This window comes from Camelus bactrianus, chromosome 19 (assembly GCF_048773025.1).
Source record: "Camelus bactrianus isolate YW-2024 breed Bactrian camel chromosome 19, ASM4877302v1, whole genome shotgun sequence".
In the NCBI taxonomy this organism is placed as follows: Eukaryota; Metazoa; Chordata; class Mammalia; order Artiodactyla; family Camelidae; genus Camelus; species Camelus bactrianus.
In genome coordinates, this window is record NC_133557.1 from 20,980,479 (window position 1) to 21,000,392 (window position 19,914).

At 45.6% G+C, this 19,914-nt stretch overlaps 1 protein-coding gene across 3 annotated transcripts in view; it reads right to left on the reverse strand.

Moving 5' to 3' along the window:
- Positions 1-19,914, reverse strand: part of SLC13A3 (solute carrier family 13 member 3) — a 90,720-nt gene that overhangs the window by 4,325 nt on the left and 66,481 nt on the right. For all 3 annotated transcript variants that reach the window (XM_074347360.1, XM_074347359.1, XM_010958640.3), the window contains exons 7-11: positions 18,564-18,659; positions 17,505-17,609; positions 12,753-12,850; positions 7,618-7,730; positions 1,235-1,396 (exon numbers count right to left, since the gene is read on the reverse strand). In XM_074347360.1, coding sequence (XP_074203461.1) covers positions 1,235-1,396; positions 7,618-7,730; positions 12,753-12,850; positions 17,505-17,609; positions 18,564-18,659 — 574 coding nt within the window. The remainder of the gene's footprint in view (positions 1-1,234; positions 1,397-7,617; positions 7,731-12,752; positions 12,851-17,504; positions 17,610-18,563; positions 18,660-19,914) is intronic.

Sequence of the window (19,914 nt, forward strand, 5' to 3'; positions counted from 1 at the left end):
CGGCAGCATCGTTGGGAGAATAGAGGCTGGAAACAACCCCTGTGTCCAGCAGTAAAAGATTGTGACAACCACTGAATCATAATGGAATATTCTCCAGTCATGGAGAAAGAATAAAGTGTATCTGTGTGTGCTGACACACTGTGATCTCCATTATAAGCTGCTGCATAAATAAACAAGCAAGAAACAAAAACAGAGTGGCTCTGGTAAGTGTGCCTGGTACCTCACTGTTTGCATAGAAAGCATATATTTGCAACACTGATCTAATTCTTATCGATTTTGGATTATAATGAAACAACCACAGGGTATGGTCTTCTTTAGTCTATTTAAATATAAAACCACATTGATAGTTTCTGTTAATCAGTTTTGGAATTTCTAGCAGAAATTCTCATGGATCTTGACATCCTGTTCCTTTTGCATGATCCTGGATCTGTTCTGTTATTTGCATCTTTGGTTCTATGTGAGTTTGAGTTATGACCTTCCTTTCCTTTGCTCTCCTTCTTTGGTGTTGGGGTCAGGGTTTTGTTAACCTTATACCTGGATTGAATGGCTTTCTCTATCTCTCTGTGTTCAGAAACATTCTGGGTAAGTGGAGACTATCTGTCCCTTGAAGGTTTGCCAGCTCTCACCTTAGCCAACCCTCTGGGGCTGGTGAATTTTACAGCAGTGATTCTTAACTGGGGATCTGTTTGTCTTCCCAGAGGACATATGGCAATGTCTGCAGACATTCTGAATTGTTACAATTTAGGGGGTGCTTTTGGCATCTAGGAGGTAGGGACCAGGGATGCTGCTAAACATCCTATTATGCACAGGACAGCCCCACATGGCAGAATTCTCTGGCCCAAAATGTCGATACTGCTGAGAAATCTGCTTTAGAGTGAGGATAGAGCTTTGCCAGCCATTGGAACTTCTCCTATGGTTATTTGTCTACTCGGATTTTCTTCTTAATCCGAATTTGGCAATTTATATTTTCCTAGAAGACTCTCCATGTCACCATGGGTTACTATTCCCAAAGGAAGGAATTTGGTGCACTTTGAAAATATTTACTCTGTTTAAACATTTCTTAAAGAAAAAAACATTTTTTAAAAATCATGGTTCTGACACTTCCATGCATTTTGGATGAGAGCAATGACAACTGTGGCCCCGATGGCGATCCCAGTAGCAGGGAAGAGAGCTCTGAAACCGTGTGTGGGAGGGGTGTTTCCCTCCTGCCCCAAGACCCTCTGAGGACCCTCACCAGCTCCGCCAGAACGGGCAGAAAGATGATGATAGTGGCCGTGTTGCTGGCAAACTCGGTGAAGAAGGCGATGACCACGGTGATGAGCATCACGGCCAGCACCGGCGGCACCTTCTCCAGGGGGTGCAGCTGCCCGCCGATCCACGCGGACAGCCCCGACTCCTGTGGAAGGCGGAAGCAAGGAGCATCTCTTCATAGCTGCCACCCCCGAGGGCTGGGCTCAGGGTGGAGGGTTAGGGTTGGTCACGATGACAACTACGCCCTTTCACATACAGGCTGACTGAGGTTCATAGAGGGGAAGTGACCTGCCCACGGTCAGGCATTCGAGCTTGGACTTCAATCCTGAGCTGCTCTCTACTCCATACTCTACAGGCCCAGCGCCCAAACCCCTGGATCTTCAAATAATCCATTTGGTTCTGGTGCCCCTAACTTGAGTGGGAGAGGGGAATTGGACCCTCCATGCTAAATCTTCTCACTCTGCCAATGATGGTTGTCAATTATAAAAATATTAACATATTCATACAAAATATCCATTATTGATTTTGTAATATTGTATATAAATATATATCAAATATATAATATATATATGATACTATATGTCATGTATAACATAAACCATGTATCAGATATATATAAAATATAACACAATGAATAGGATTATCAATAATAAAGATATTTATGATGAGTATTACCATGGTGATAACATAAATACTAACATTATTAACACTGAATTATTATTCATGATCATAAGAATCACCATTATTGAGGCTTTACCGAGTGTCGGGCACCTGCCTGCATTACCTCCCTGACTCTTCCCAACCATCCAGTAAGGTAAACATTCCTGCCTGTGTTACAGAGAAGGAACTCAACTTGGCAAAGTTTTGTGACTTGCCCAAGGTCCCCCAAAAGTAGTGACTAAGATGTATTATGCATTCAGGGCCAAGTACGTCAGCAAACTAACATTCTCCTGCAAAGTTCCCTGTCACTGGGCACCCTCCACTGTATACACCAGCCTGTCACTGTACCTCTTAATGAGAAGCAGTGCCCAGAGCTAACCACAGCCCCCCAGGACAGAGAAAAGACAAGGCAGATTGTCCCCTCCTTGGCTCCAGGCTCCCCCGGCCATCAATACTGGAAAATTGTTTCCGAGCCTCTCTCTGCTGACTTTTCCAGGAATTACCTCTGCCCTCCTGCCCTCCTGCCCTGGAGTCCAACACACCTTCATGATGACCCCAAAGCGGAAAAGCTAAAGTAAAATCGTGCTCGATGCTACCCCCTGGTGGTGCCATGCAGCAATAGTGCATTAAAGCTACAAGGGCTCCTCCTTAAGTCATTTTCTTTTCTTTTCTTTCTTTCTTTTTTTAAATTGAAGTATAGTCAGTTTACAATGTTGTGCCAATTTCTGGTGTACAGCATAATTTTCAGTCATACATATACATACATATACTCCTTTTCATATTCTTTTTCATTATAGGTTACTACAAGATATTGAATGAAGTTCCCTGTGCTAGACAATAGAAAATTGTTGTTTTCTTAGCTAAGATAACAGAGCCCTAAGCTTACGAGTTGATCAAGGGCAGAGCTGGGTTAGACCCACAATGTTTAGAATCAAGTGTATGTCTACCACAGTCCTTTTATTAATCCAGTATCCTTTGGTACCAATATACTTCAGTTTGTCAAAGAAAATGTATGTGTTTCTTTTATGTTTAATAGAAAATGTACTGCTTATCTAGAACTTTAAAGTTCCATAGTGGATTCTAGAACACAGAACTCTGTTTTTACATAAAGAAAATAATACACTTGTCCCTACAGTTTGACTTAAAAGTTACCTTCGAGCAATAATAAATGGTAACAGTTTTCCCAAGGAGAGAGCTTGTAAAATTTAGGTGCCTCTTTCACATCTGCACCGTGTGTCTGACAGCCTAGAAGGTGTGGCACACGGCAGAGTCGAGGTCCCAGCCCCTCCTCTGACCCAGGGAACCCCGCAGGGAAAAATGGGGCCATTAATTTTTTCCAGAGGCCACAGCTCTGGCAAAGAGACTGCTGGCAGTGTGTGCAATTAAATGGAGAGGGGCTGGAGAGGAGGAATATTAATGACTTGCATGAATGAGGACCAAGAGCTTCCCCGTGGCCTGGCCTCTGGGTGCCAGGCTTCCAGCCACCATCCCAGCGGCTGCTCAGGGCCTTGGCAGGAGGCAGGTGGAAGGGAGGTCCTGCAGCTTCATGAAAGAGGAGACCCCCCCCGCCCCCAGCTGCCTGGGGCTCTCAAGTGGACACTAATGGGTGTCACCTGCCCTTTCCCATTCTCCTAGGAATCAGAAACTCTGTTTCCTTGGAAACACACAGCCACATGGTGTTCACAGGGACTTCAGGACCAGTAATAGGCAAAGTCAGAGGCTGCGCGCCCAGAGGATGAGGAGAAAGGGCTCTGTAGTCAGACTAAGTTTGTCCCTCACTTAACCCAGTCTAGCTGTGTCATCCTGGGTGAGTAATTTAACCTCTCTGCGCCTCATTTCCTGATCTGTAAACTGGGGTGTAATAGTGCCTGTCCCAGAGGGTTACTGTGGGGAGGAAAGGAGCTAATCTGTGAAGCACTCAGAAAAGTGCTTGGGCATCGGGCAAGCGCCCAGCACATGCCACCTGCCATTAGTAGCATCAAGTCACGAGATGCCAGGGGTGGCGGAACACTCGGAAATCGCCCAGTGCTGTGGTTGTCAAACTTTACAGCCCGCAAAGATGCCAAGAGGTACCTGAGGACACAGTGTAGGTTGGGAGGGGGAGGCGGAGCTGGCAGGACAATGCCCCCTCTTGCTCCTCCTTTCCCACTTCAACCAGGGCCTCTCTTCTTGATCTCTTTGATATATAGTTGGGTCACATCTTAAAGGAGGGTGTTATGGTTTTAAGTGAGATGTTTAAAGTTGGAAATCTCAATAGAAAACTCTTGAAAATCTCTTAAAAAGCCTCATGAAACACAAGCAGCTCAGCTGTGTGTATACAACTCTGTATAAGAATTCTTAGGTAGCGAGAGCCAGTGAACTTGATTAAAGGAAGGAAGAGAAGACTTTATGCACACATGTGAACATTCAAACTACTGTACTGCTTACAAGCTGTGTGGCACTGGGCAAATGAATGAACATCTCTGTTCCCTGATTTCTTCAAGGGGCTGTGGTGAGGCTTAAATGAGTACAGGTAAAAGCAGTTCCTACATGGCTTATTGTTACTTATTTAATTTAACCAACACTTAATATTGCTCTTACTCTGTGCAGGGCACTCTTCTAAGTACTTTGCTAATGTTAAGTTATTTAATCTTTAAAACAACTCTATGAGGTAAGCAGCATAATTATTTACATTTTATGGCTGAAGAAATAGGCACATAGGTTGTGATTTGCCCAATTAAGTGAAATGAGTTTGGAATTTTGAGCTCAGAATCTGGCTCTTCATTAGGCTACCTCTAAAATAAATAAAATAAAATAAAATAAAATAATTAATAAATAAAATAAAATAAATAAAATAAAATCTCTCCAGAAGGAAAGTAAATGAAGGATTCAGGAGAACACACACACACTTCTACTTGCCTATAAGGTCTGCTCCACTCTGATTTAATATCAAGCTTGTATCACCTAAATACATTTGTCGATAAGTTTATTGTGGTGAAGATTAAATGAGATATACAGGAAGGTGCCAAATAAGACCAATAAGACCAATGATTAAAAATCCATGAGACAGTAAAATTATAATACCAGTAGAAGCAGTGAGGTTGACAGTGGCGGCCGGTTTTAGCCCCAGGTACGCATCAGCCCTCTGTTGGGTGCTTTCCTTACACCATGTCATCCGTCCTCAAAACAGCCCATTTTGTAGGTCTTGTCCAACAAATATTTAGTGAGGGAGCATTTAGGTACCAGGACTTTTCTAGATGCTTAGAACAGTGATGGATAAGACAGATATGGTCCCTGACATCATGGAGCCTACATCCTAGTAAGAGTGACAGCAGTAAACAAATGACCAGGACAGCCTGGGGGTAGACATGGCATGAAGGAAATGAGCAGGGTGATAAGAGCGAGAGTGACTGTGTAGGGGGTACTCTTTAGATATGGTGGCCAGGGAGGGCCTCTCTGAGGACATGACCTTGGAGCTGAGACCTGAGGGTGAGGAGTCAGAGATCTCAGGAAAGAGCATTCCACAGAGAGAAAGCAGATGCAAAGGTCCTGGGGTGCAAATGGATCTAGTGTAGTTGAGGAACATTAAGGGGTAGTGGGACTGAAGAGGAACCCATGAGGGGCCAGAGGTAGGAGCCGGCATCAGGGAGGTAGGCAGGGGCTATTTTGGGCCTTGCATGTAGGCCAAGACAAGCCTTCAGACTAGTGTCTAAAAATATGGGGAGTCATGGGCAGCAGCAGCGGGAGAAAACTTTAGTGTGGACATCAAGCGGGTTTAAGCAAGTTACTCGAGCTCAGAGCAAGCACTGGGATCTCCTTCCAGCCCTTCAGAACCATCAGGTGGGAGTCCACACACCCAGGCTTACCCTGGGCCCAGTCCAAGGACCTCTAAGCCCCAGCAGGCCTGGCTGTGGCCTGGCGAGGGCACTGGGCAGGGGCTATGAGGCCGGACATGCCATTAGCACTCTGGTCCCTCCTGGGGCAGGCTGCCTGGGGAGGAGATGGTACGAGCAGGGGCGGGGGAGGGGGCAGCTATCATACAAAGTCCTTGCTGAACAGAAAGCCAGGCCAGCTGCCCAAGGCTGGGCCAGGAGCCAGACTGGCCTCCGGCATGCTCAGCGGTCCTGCAGCCCAGCCCCCACCGAGGGATGAGCTTTGCCCACCACTCTCTGAGCTCACAGAAGCCTCCAGGGTACAGCTTCGGCTCAGGGTCAGGTGAGGTTCATAGCATCTTGATAAATGGCATTATTTTCATCTGAGTTGCTCAGGGCCAGAACCTCTGTGTCATCCTTGATCCTAATCTCCCCTTTTCCCTGACATCTAATCATAATAACCAGCTGTGTCCAGTTATGTTCTAAGTTCTCCGTGTGTATCAACTCACTTAACAATTGTAACAACTCTGTGAGATGGGCGCCATTATTATTCCCATTTTACAGATTAGGAAACAGAGGCACACAGCTCAGAGGTGAAAGATCGACTCCAACCCAGATGGTCTGCTTCCACTGGTTCTACCACCCATGCCATTTCTACATTGTATTGCATGGCCTCCTCAAGACCTGGATAACATGTCACTTCCTCCAGGAAGCCTTCCCTGATACATCCCCAGTAGGAGGCAGTAGTGAGAAAAGCCAGACAGACACGAGTTCAATCCCAGCTCTGCTACCTGTGAGCTGTGTTCCCTAGCATCAGTCACTTAACCTCTCTGGTCCTTGGGATTCCCAAAATGGAGACAAAAACAGTATTTTTGCTCATCCATCCTTTTGTTCCTTTTACCTTTGTACATGTTATTTATTGGGAAAAAATGAATAAACTAAAAACACATTTCACAAAAAAAGAGTAGCTGTGTAGAGAAGCTGAAGTCCCCCTTCCATGCGGCCTTGGTGTGGGGTCCATAGTGTGATGGTTCAGCCCTCTGGACTCTGAAGGCCTTTTGCCCCAGCAAAAATACAAGTATTACCTAGCCCCGGGGGTCAGCGTGAAGAGTCAGTGAGACAAACCGTTATGATGTATGTTGGACCTGAGGCTGCACTTCCTCTGGGCAGGGCAGGCTGACTGCCCGCGTTCACAACCCTGAGAGCGAGGGTTTCCCGAAATTCTGCTTTCTCAGTGCCTCACTTGCCTGACTCTAGTCCCGCCTCTGCCTCTGAGCTCACAGAGCCTTCAATTAATAGTAACATCACATAATTAATGTTAATAATATCTAACACGTACAGCGGTCAAGAGCATAGACTCTAGAGCCAAACCACCTGGATTCGAATCCTGAGTACATAGCTGTGTGACCTTAGGCAAGTTACTTTACCTCCCTGAGCCTCAGTTTCCTAATCTATAGAATGGGGATAACAGTGGCATCTACCTCAGAGGCTTGCTGGGAAGTTTAAATGAGTTAATCCGTGTAAAGCACCTTGAACACTGCCTGGCACAGGGCGAGCCCAGTGTGGTGTCACTCCTCTGTGTTCACGGAGCCCTCTAGTCACGACTGTAGCAGTAGTGGTGTGCTTGCTGCTAGCAACTCCAGGGTCCACATCAGACCTTATTCCTCTCTTTCTCGGTGGCATCAGGCACTGTACGGAGCTGTGAGGGAGGAACTCTCATTCCCCCAATCTGGCCAATGGGGAATCTGGTGGCGCCTGCGGGGCCTGGGTAATCCGCTCGCTCTGACCCTGAGCCTGTGACCAGGCCTGGACTTGCATACGGCTCCTGGGGCCACAGCCCACCCGCCGCTCTTACCTCACAGCCTTTGGCCATGGCGAAGCCTCCTCCCAGGAGAAGGATGATGTTCCAAGGCACCGTGTCCTGAGCCTTCTTCCACGTCAGCAAGGGCACTGTCTCTGTGTTGGGAGCTGGGCAGAGAGAAGACACTTAGACTGGGAGGGGACACCCATCCCCGCCGGGCAGGGAGGGGGCCTGACATACATTCAGGACACCCAGCCAGACAAGGGGACACCGGCCCCTGCAGCCCCACATTGGTGGGGGCACTCAGGGTCTCCAAAAAGCCACAGTTGGGCTCCAGCGTCAGTTTTGGAGATTGAGGGGAGAAGCCCACACGCATCGTGATGGTGCATCTGCTCTATTCAGAATGAAAGTCGTTTTCATGGCTCCCGAGGCTTGAGAAGCTTCTGGAGCTGGTTACTCCATACGCGGAACAGCCTTTAAATCTCGTAACAGCCCTTCTGGGCAAGTGCTACTTTCATACTCATGTACCAGAGAAAAGGCCCTCTTTGTAACTGAACGTGTACAGAGAGGAAAAAGAGAAGAAGGAAATTCAGCAGAATGGAAACCAAGGGAATGTTTGGTTCACAGAATTACGGGATGATTTGTATTTCCTCAAAAGCAGTGGTGTCTGCAGCGGTCAGAATGGGGGTCAGCGAACGTTTTCTCTAGGGGGTTGGAGAGTGAACAGTTTAGGCTTTGCGGCCCTCTTGTGCAGTGAGGTTGCCATGGTAGCGTGAAAGCGACCACAGAGAAAACAGACACACGTGGGTGTGGCAGTGTTTCCAAGAAATTCTATTTACAAACCGGGTGGCAGCCTGATTTAGCCCACGGGCTGCAGTGTGTCATCCCTATGTGGAGAGCATGGTCCTAGTGACGGACCCTCCTGGACCTTGGCTCCCTGTGTTCCCTTGCAACGTGACCTTGCCTCTCTGACCCCCGTCTCCTCCGCTGACACATGACACAATAATAGTACCATGGGTGCTTGGTGAGGCTGTAGGTGAAGAGCAGCATTTTTGTTTAGTGGCCATACTCCTGTGTCCCTGCCTGGCACCTTGCAGTCACTCTATAAATACTTGTCAAATAATCTATACAACACACATAGACCAAAGCCTGGTGCAGGGTAAGCAGTCCTGAACTGGAACTTTTCACTGCGTGCTGCCAGCAGCCTCCCTGCAGGAGGATGGGTCTGGCCCGATCACAGAGGCTCCCCCGCTGCCAGGACAGTTCCTAGTTAGGCACCCATTGATATTCTGTTTCCCCTTTTCAGTTTTTTTTTTCAAACTTTACATCATAGTTATATAAAACAAAAGTTTATAACTGGGAAATAAAGACAAAGAGACTTAATAAAGTCCTTCCACTGGACACTTGCAGCCCGTGGGGTGTGCCCACGCCATTCTGACATCACACACCATCAGAGGACGCTTGGGCCAAACACAATGTAGGATTAAGCCCAGAACCGGAAAAGGCAGCTGGAGATGTCAGGTGGTCCAGCCCTCTGCCTTCAGGTGATAAAATGGTACTTCATTAAAGCGGCAGCAAAGGTCTGAAAAAGTAAAGTGACTTGCCCCACAAGAAGGTAAGGGTTGGACAGGGAGAGGGAGAAGGCCCTGAAGATGAGTTTAGTGTAATGCAGATTAAGTGGGTCAAATGGCGAGACTGCTTACCATACAGTAATGTCAATTAACATTAGCTGTTACTGTCTTTATTATTTTCCCATCCAACCACGCCCTTGCCACTATTTCTTATAAGTGTAGCCTCTAACTGTCTGAATTTCTCACCTCCAGCTCCATTTTAAACCAGCTGCTGTCTAGAGCAGTGGCTGAAAGCACACGCTTTGATGTTGAACTAGAATCCAATCCTGGCTCTGCTATTCAGCTGTGTGACTTGGGCTAAGTGACTCTACCTCTCTGAGCCTCAGTGCCAAAAGAAGCAACAGTACCTCCTCAGAGACCAACTGGGAAGATGACATGGGCTCATGTCAAAGGGTTCAGCACAGGGCATGGCCCAGAGCAAGTCCTCGGTCATTTATTTAACAAGTATATTTTGGGGACCTACCATGTGTCAAGTACTTTTCTAGACACTGGGGCCATGGAAGTGGCCAAAACAGAGAAAATCTCCCCCATTGGAAGACTTAAATTCCAATGAGTGAGGCAGGTGATAAATCAATAAATGTATAATGGATGGGAAATCTATTTTTAAGAAAAAAATACAGTCAAGGGACAGAGAGTGAGAAAGGAAGGGTGCTTTTCTAGATGGTGTAGTCAGGGAAGACTTCTTTGGGGAGGTGACATTCGGACAGAGTCTGAATAGAGTGATGGAGTGAGCCATGCAAATATCTGGAGGAAGAGCTTGTTGGGCAGAGAGAAAATGGAGGCTTTCATCACCCACATCATCAGCATCCTCATCCACATCACCATCCACATCAGCCACAAGCACAGTGCCCGGTACAGCATCAACACTTATTGAGCAACCATAGAGGGAGCTGCAGGTGCAACTCAGATCCACAGAAGAATGGAAGACAATGGGTGTAATAAGAAAATCAAGGTTGGCTTGGATGCCTGTGTTCTTCATCCTGTCTCCTTTTAACTAGCTGTGTGACCTTGATCAAGTCACTGTCTCTCCATGGAAACTGGCTGACCACTCCCAAATGCTGCCTGGAAGACGTGAGTGTTGAGTACTAACCAGAAAGTATCATTTCAGCCAAGTCTGCATGGGTCCACTGGTGGCCAAAGGACAGGCAGTGCTCATGGAATCCCCTCTCCCCGCCCACCAGGCAACACTGAAAATTCCAATTCACAGGACCCCCAGCTGAGGCAGGATGCTACACTCCGTGAGCCAGGTCCAGCACAGAGATGTATTTTAACACTACTGTGTGGGTCCACACGGTATTTGTTTTCCAATGTGAATTAGCTGCCAATGTTTAAAATCAGAGAGATTTCATAAAATTCCAGATTCTTTGCTTCTCTTAAAAAAATCAGTAAATCTGGCAAAACTAGTCCTGCTTTCCTGTATGGTGACAGTTGGGGGAAACTGAGTAACAGCTGCACCCTTTATCAGGGCATCAGCTTGGCTGTTTTCCACAGATCCCACCAGGCCCTGACACTGAAGGTCTTGCCAATTACAATCACCCTCTGCTGCTGTTTTCCTGGTAACACAGAAACTGTTCTTTGCTTCAGAAATGTGAAAGGAGAGATGGCCAGGACAGCCATGTTTCACCACACACACTCTCCTGCATCCAATCCACTGCACACAAAAATGTTACCTATAAGGATTTGAGTTTTCAACCCCTATGTGTCCTATATAACTACTAAAGCCAGGGGTGAAAAGTGACTAAGGGCCCTGCTCATTTCCAAAGTGGGAAAGCCAGGCCCAGAGAGTATAGGAACTTACTCAAGGTCACCCAGCGAATGAGTAACAGAGTTGGGATTCCAGACATCTGTGTCCTGAAGTCCTCCCCACAGTCCCAGACAAGAGGAAGCTCTGGGCCTTATGAGATCGCCCACAGGTGACAGAACCATGGGTGGACACTTGGACAAGAGCAGCCAGTCCGCAGGCTGGCCAGGAATCTATGAGGCTACGAGGTGACAGCTCGTGTAAGAATTCTGAGTCTCAGAAGTATCAGTGGGTGAAGAGAAGTGACAACTGAAGGTGGACGAGTGGACAGAGAGACAGGGGAGGGGCGTGGGTGGGCCAGCGTTCTGTGAGGAAGCAGGGAGCATGAGCAAACAGACCCTGCTCACGAGGAGACGGAGGCTCTGAGGGAGAGATGGAGGAACAAACTCTGTAAGAGAGTAGTGGCTGTGAGGAAGCTATGAGGGACTCGATGCTCGAGGGACAGAAACAGGAGGCAGAAGTAGCAGGGGCGGCAGGGGTAGATTCGGGGAGGGAGTGGGCGTTACGCGGGCGGAGACGCTACCAGGGAACAGAAGTTATAATAAAGCAGGAACTGTAACCAAGCAGAAGCTACAAAGATGCAAAAGCTCAGAAGCAGCAGACACTCTGGAGAGACCAAGAATGGCACAGGGAGTGGATGGTGAGGAAGGCCAGTTGGAAGCAAGACAGAGGAGCGGAGAGGAAGGGAACAACTGAAGCCCTTTCGCTGGCACGGCCTCCAAGCCCACAGCCTCCGCCTGTTTGCACCCGTGCCAGCCTCCTCCAGGTCCAGCTCTGCCACAGGAATTGTCTGCGGGCCCCCGGGAAACCGTCTGCATACTGGTCCTTGCACCATGCTCCCCACACTCAGACCCCCACCCCTCCGGGAGCTGGAGCCCTCCTGCGTCTACTCGATTGTAGACTTGGTTTCTTTCCAACAAAAGAAGATAGTTGGATTATGACCCCCGTTTCCCGACTCCTGGTCCAGAGCTCATCCCACTGCCCCAGGTGGAGAAGGACCAGTCACAGCCTCCCTCACAGGTGGCAGATGTTGGCACTTTCCTCTGCAGACACTGTCTGGAAACCCAGTGGGGTCACGAATTGGCCACCTGAAGGCCAGCCGACAGACATTTTTGGTCGGGGGGCCTCAGTGACTCCTTAAAGCTGAATTTGAACGCCTTCAGCCTGGTTTACCTCAGTCCCCACAACTTCCTATTCATTTAAATCCACCTCTGGCCTCTTAGGCAACTGACTTGCAATGCCTGTTTTGGGCCCAGAGTTTTCCTATGAAGGGTTAGAAAGTAAATATTTTGGGCTTTGTCAGCCAAGAGGCAAAACCGAGGCTGTTTTGCAGGTACTTCTATGACCAAAGAAAATTAATGTCCACCAAAAAAATTTTTTTATTTGTGGATACTGAAATTTGAATTTCATGTCATGTTCACATGTCATGATATATTTTTCTTTTGATTCTTTTCAATCATGTTAAAAAATGTGAAAGCCATTATTCTTAGCTCACAGGCTGTACAAAAACAGCCAGCCAGCTGGATTTGGCCCACAGACTGGAATTGCTAACCCCTGCCCTAGACTGTCACCTCTGGCAGCGCTAAGCACCCAAACATGGTGAGTGCTCAGGCAGGGAAAGGGAAGAAGCAGGACCACGTGGTAAGAACAATAAGGCTGTCAGTTCCAGGAGGGCCCCGCCTGCAGGCCCCTGATTACCAAGCTCCAGGCCACAGTCCTCAATGAGCCCACCGAGACCCCAGCCTTGCCCACCTTACCTTTAAAGTCAAACCACCACTTGAGAGATGGTTTTTGGGATGGAAAGAAGAACAAGATGGTGACAATGGACACGCCGGTGACAGCATCAGAAATAAACCTACAATGACAAGGCCCCAAAGCATGTGACCCCAGGCATCTCAGCAGGCCAAAGTTTGGCAGATTTGCAAATGAGGATTTGTGGAAGGGAATTAGGCCCACTGTGAAGGGGACATTGTTGGAGGTCGCCGGATTCTGTCCTGCACTGCACTCAGCAGGGACGCAACCACCCATGGATGCAAAAGCTGTTTATCCACAGCTCCCTGGGGCATTTAGACCCTGCTTGAGCCAAACAAATCTTTATCCTCCCAATTCAAGGACCCTAGGAAGAGGGGCCATCAAAGAGGGAAGAATCTGAGAGCTACAGAGGACTGGGGTCCATGGAACCACCGTGCATCTGTATATCCGGGGCTCCTGGAACGGCTTGTATGTATCTGTTCAGCTTTGCATTCCTCCTGGGATGGGCAGCCTATTCACGCCGACAGAGCCCAGATGGAGGCCCCCTCGTAGCCCCGCGAAAACCTCACTACCACCTTTCAAGGATCCCCAACGTGTCCTGTGGGGACATTAAGCCCACAGAAGTCCCAGAAACAGCCCTGGAGGGCAGGCATCTTCCACTTCAGATGAGGAATCTGAGGCTCAAAGAGCAGCTGCAGCTTGCCCAGGGCGAGGCCGTGGTCTGTGGAGGAGACGGCCTTAAACTCAGATATTTTTGGCTCCAAGTTCAATGAAGCACAGAGCCAGCTGCCAGCAAAAGTGCTTTGAGCCCACACATTTGGGAAGAAGAGTATTCAAGTGACCGAGAAACTAGAAAAGAGGGTTAGTATCACTAGAATCGAGAAATACAAACCAAAACACAAATGGAGTACCATTCGTCTGCTAACAGACAGGCACAACTTGAAAAGGGTGATACAATCTAAAGAGGATGCTGAGAAACATATACCAGTGGTTGGAAAATAAACTTTCTGAAGGGTAGCCGGCAATGTTCGGAAACTTTACATGTGAACACCCCTTGATCCAACTGTACTTCTAGGAATTTATCCTCAGAAAATAACTGGGCTCTTGTACACAGATTCTGTACAGGGATATTCATCACTGATAAGAGTAGAGAAAATGGAGGGTTTTTAGTAGGGATATGTTTAAATAAATTGTGTATTATAATATACTTAATGAAATACCCTTAATTTGTTTAAAAAAAAATTATCAATTGTTATGTTTGACATGGAAATACAACCAAGATACCTTGTAAATTAAGAAAAAAAAAAAAACAAGTTTTTATTTGCAGTATTGGACACAGTCCAAAAAGGAATTGGTAAAATAAACTGAGATCCTCCCAGTCTACAGAATACAATGCAGTGTTTAAAAAGAATGAAGTAGGTCAGAAATAGCAAGCTGTCTATGATATTGTTATTTTCCAATTTTTTGTTCTATGTGCACATCTACGTATGTGTGTGTGTTTTGATGTGGGTTGTGTGTGTATCTGAAATATTACACACCAAACTGTTAATTGTGATAATCTCTGGGGAATGGGACAGAGGGTAGATGAAGGGCAACCAACTTTTACTTTCTCAATTTAGCATTGTCTGAGTTTTCTATAATGAGTATGCACAACTTCTGTAACTAGACAACAAAGAGAAAAGCAGATGACAAATGCTGTGTTTACTGGATTCACATTTCTGTTTAAAAACTCCTTGTGTATATTAGGTATGTTTCTTTTTAGCTAGTTTGTGTGTGCTTTAAAATTAGTTGAGGTACAATTAACATGCAACAAAATGCACCCATTTTAAGGATATAGTTCAATGAGTTTTGACTAAAGCATATGGTCCTATAACCACCAATGCAATTGAGATGCAGAGCAGTTCCCAGAGAGGCATTTTTTTTAATCAGAAAAGATGTATATTAGACCTGGAGACTGAGGTTCTAGGTGATTTTCACTTTCTTTGTATTGTTGGAATGTTTGTAACATCACTTTTCATTTAAAAAAATAACAAAGTACTCACATTTTAGAAAAACAAGAGAATGCTAATAAGAGTCACTTCTCTTGGCTCCATGATATTATATTGTTTCTTCCTCATACTGACCCTCATGAGATCAGAACTTATACCCTCCATTTTATGGGGGATGGTGCAGGAGGATGGGGGGAGGGAGTCTGAGGGTCAGAGGGTAAAGAGTACAGAGCTGCTCTATTCAATATGGTAGCCACGAGCCACGTGTGCCTGGTAGACACCTTAAATGTGGCAAGACCAAATATGACAAGTGTAAAATACACACCAGATTTCAGTGTGGAAAAAAAGAATGTAAAATATCTCAACAATAATTTATTATATGGATTACATGTTGAAACAATATAGTGTTAAATAAAATACATTATTAAAATTAATTTTACCTTTTTTTTTAAACTTCTTTATGTACTACTAAAATTTTTAAAATTACGTATGTAGTTCCCATTACATCTCTACTGGATGGTGCAGATCAAAATCATCAGATCTCACCAAATCCAGGGGGTAGATCTCCCGTCTAATCATGTTCTAACTCACACCAGAATTTGACACAGTTGCCCACTCCCTCTCTTGGCCTGCGCTAGTCCGTTGCTCCAGTGTTTCCACCTACTTCGCTAACTGCTGCTCCTCTGTTTCTCTATGTGATCATTCTCTATCCAGTTCCCAAATGTTGGGATTCCTCAGGGTCTTCTCTGCTATCCTATATTCTTTCCCCAGCTCAGCCCATCAGTTCCTATGGATTTAAATTTGAAATTTATATGGTGACCCCCAGGTTTATATCTGCAATCTGACACCTCCTCTGAGCTCCAGGCTTGCATATACAACTACCCTTTGTGGTATTTGAAAGGCGTGTTAGACTTGACACATCTAAACCAAGTTCAAAATGCAATTGTCTATAAGCTATCCCGGACCCCTAAAGAAATGTTCTTCTCCCAGCCAACCACCTATGTGGTACTCCTTTCCCTCATGCCCCCAAATCCAACCCAAGTTCTATCATTTCTAACTTTGAACTATATCTTGACTACTCCATCTCCACTGTTACCACTTTTAGTCAAGCCATCAAAGCCTCCCTCCTCGACCAGGGGTCAGTAAACAACTCCTATAAAGGGCACACGATAAATATTTTTGGTTTTGTGGGCCATATGGTCTCTGTCACAATGTGACTTTGACACTGTAGCGTGAAAACAGCCAGAGACAATATGTAAACAAATAGGTATGGCTATTATGTTCCAATAAAACTTTGTTTGTAGATATTGAAATTTGAATTTCATATAATGTTCATGTGCCACAAAATATTATCTTTTGATTTTCCCCTAGCCACTTGAAAACATTTAAAAAGATTCAAAAACAAGTGGTGGACCATATTTGGTCCACGAGCCTTGGTTTCCCGACCCCTGTTCTAGATGACAAGGGTCATCCAGGTGGTGTTACAGCTCCTAACTGTTCTCCTCACCTATATTTTGCCCCACTATCCATCTTCTAATAAATGTAGCTAAGATTTTACTGAGTTCTTTCAATCACTTGACATGTATTATTTATCTTCAGAACAATGAGAAGTGTACTACTATTATGCCATTTTACAGATGAGGAAGCTGAGACACAGAGAAGTTAAGCCACTTAAAACCCTCCAATAGCTTGCCACTGCTCTCATGAAGAAGAAGAAGAAGAAGAAGAAGAAGAAGAAGAAGAAGAAGAAGAAGAAGAAGAAGAAGAAGAAGAAGAAGAAGAAGAAGAAGAAGAAGAAGAAGAAGAAGAAGAAGAAGAAGAAGAAGAAGAAGAAGAAGAAGAAGAAGAAGAAGAAGAAGAAGAAGAAGAAGAAGAAGAAGAAGAAGAAGAAGAAGAAGAAGAGGAAAGAAGAAAGAAGGAAGAAGAAGGAAGAAGGAAGAAGGAAGAAGGAAGAAGGAAGAAAGAAGGAAGAAAGAAGAAGAAGAAGAAGAAGAAGAAGAAGAAGAAGAAGAAGAAGAAGAAGAAGAAGAAGAAGAAGAAGAAGAAGAAGAAGAAGAAGGAGAAGGAGAAGGAGAAGGAGAAGGAGAAGAAGGAGAAGAAGGAGAAGAAGGAGAAGGAGACTAAAATGCTTAGCATGTCCGTAAGACCCTCCATGATCCGGTCCCCACCTGCCCTTCCAGCCATGTGTCAGCCAATTTTCCACCCACCCACCAGACCTTGGTTACACTGGGCTTCTTTTAGTTCTTCGAACGTATGAAGTTGGTTTCCACCTCAGGCTTTTAGTAGATATCCCCAGTGTATCTCTTAATTTTCACTCTTCCTAAACTTAGGTTCTTCCCAGAACTATCCAAATGCCCCCCACTCCATTCTTTTATAGTATAACCCTCTCGCTCTTTGTTTCATAGCACTAACGAGCAGCTGTGCAAATTGTATTTGTTTTTATCTGTGTTCCCAGGATCTGGCATAACGTTTAGCACAAAGCAGGTGCTCAATAAAAGTTGACTGATTGAATGAATGAATGAATGAATGATGTGCTTAGGTTTGCATGGTTTGTAAGTGGCAGAGCTGGCATTCGAGCCCAGTTTTGTCTGATTCCAAAGGCAAAGATTTTAACACATGAGAACCCAAATGTTTTATCATCCAAGAGAGCAAAAGAGGGAACTGTTAACAATTATACAGGACACAAGGTGTAAATCTAAGCCAGTCCTCCTGGGCTGTATTGCCTCCTCAGGTCCAGGTGGCCCATCCCATAGGTCCCCAGAGTCTCACCCGGGGGTGAAGAGGCTGGCCCAGCCAGGGATGAACTTCGGGTCCCGGGAGAAGAGGAGGATGGCGAACATGCAGAAAAGGATGAACACGGCCTGTTCAGCAAACCTGTGGCACAGAGATGCAGGCACCATGGTGACTGTGGGCTTTGGGGGGACCTCAGCACAGGAAGGCCTCAGGCAGGGGACACTGGGTGTGACTGGGCTCAGGGCCTGCCTCTGAGAGCTGAAAGAAGTAATTCACTCCCCAGGAGGTACCGAGAATGATGAGAGTGGTGTCCCTGGTATAAGTGATTCCTTTCCTGGGGTTTCCACACTCCCCCAGGATCCTTCCTAAGCATCGAGCACTCCTCCTGCAAATTACTCACATAATCCCCACTGGGAATTTCCTAGAGTCCTATGGACAATCCAGAGAGAGAAAGAAAGCAAAACAGAGTCAGAATCAGAAAAGAAGAGTGAAAGGAAACTGACAGAAACATAGACAGGTAGGCAAACAGAGAGGAACAGCATACATACAGAGGGGGACAGACACAGAGATGGACAGACATGGAGAGAAGGGTAGACAAAGGCAGAAAGAATTCCAACTATTGGAGCAAATATCTACCCCATGTGCCCATTTCACAGATTGGGGAGCAGGACCCAGAGAGGGTGAGTGCTTTGCCCAAGGTCACACAGGAAGTTAGTGGCAGAGTCAGACATTTGTGGGCAGGCCTGCTAATTCTTAGTTAATTTTACCACATGAGAAGCATGCACTAAACAAGGTTCTGGGTATGCCGTGAACCAGGAGGGAAATTAAGCTCTATGCAGGAAGGTGGCAGGTCCCCACCCCAAGTACAACCTGAAGGGCTTTCTGGTCCTCAGGGTATCTGCCTGAGTGCCAGGGCAAGAGGCTGACTCTGTAAGGCATCTCCTAACCTGCCATCTCTAGGCTCCCAGGCCATTGGTCCTGAAATTTCCTTGGGAATCAGTCTCCAAGGGGGTCAGGGGTTAAGACAAGAGGTAGCTCTCCTGAAAGTCTAGTGCCCAGCTTTCTCCCCACCCCGAGGACCCCTGTGCCACGCACTTGGTGGGCCCCAGGTTCTGGAATTCCTCCCGAATCACAGCTCGAGCCCTGTTTTCTGCATCAGTTCTGATCTCAGATTTCTTCTTCCTCCAGCTCCTGAAACAGAAAGTGGGGAGGAAAGGAGTGGCCACTGCAGATGTAACTAACATCTCACATACCCCGGCACCTTCTGGTAAGGCCTCATTCTCTCTGTTCTGGAGACACTGCAACAGCCTGCTGAGTGGACTCCCTCCCTCCACGTTCCCCTTCTAAAATCTGTTCTCCCCACCAGTAGCCTGGATGGTCTTTTAAACATGTGAATCTGATCATATGATTCCCAGGCTTAAAATCCTTTAGGGGGTTAAACAGACTCATGAATAAACAGACAAACCAAGGAAACAAAATAGGAAGTCCAGAAATAAAACCAACCATAAAAATGGGGGTTTAGTCTTTGATAAAGTTAGTATCTCAGATTGGTGTGAAAAAGATGACCTATTCAGTCAATGGTGTTGGACACATAGACCAATGGAATAGAATTGAGAGTTCAGAAAAAGACCCATAAGTCTATGGTCAGTTGATTTTTGGTAAGAGTGCCAACACCATTCAATGGGGAAAGAATAGTCTTTCAACAAATGGTGCTAGGACCACTGGATAGCCAAGAGCAAAAGGATGAATGTGGGCCCCTACCTCATACCACGTACAAAATTCAATTCAAAATGGATCAAAGACATAAATATAAGAGCGAAATCTATAAAAACTTTAGAAGAAAACATAAGGGTAAAATTTCATAACCTTGGATTAGGTAAATATTTCTTAGATACAACACCAAAAGCACAAGCAACAGAAAATATATAAATTGGACTTCGTTAAAATTAAAAACTTTTGTGTGTCAGTAAATGGTGTTGTGACAACTGGGTGGCCATCTGGAACAAAACAAAGTTGGATCCAAATCTGCACCCTAAAGTTGGATCCTCACGTTAAACCTCAAGAATAAACTCCAAATAGGTAAAAAAAAAATTAATGTAAAAAACATAAAAATGCTAGAAGGAAACATGGGATTATTCTAACTTCTATAATGGGAAGACTTTTCTAACTGTAGTTGAAAATTCAGAAGCCACATGAGAAAAGATTGATAAATTCATCTACATAAAAAGATTTTTAAAAATTCTGCATGGAAGAAAGTACTATATGCAAAGTAAAAAATCAGGAAAAAATATTTGCAACTCATACTGCAAAATAAGCACTAATCTTTCAATATACAAAAAGCACTAGAAATCAATAAGAGCTATACCAGTAACCCATTTTAAAAATGCACAAAGGATATAAACGCACAGTTTTACAATTCACAGGAAAGGAAATACCAGAGACCTTT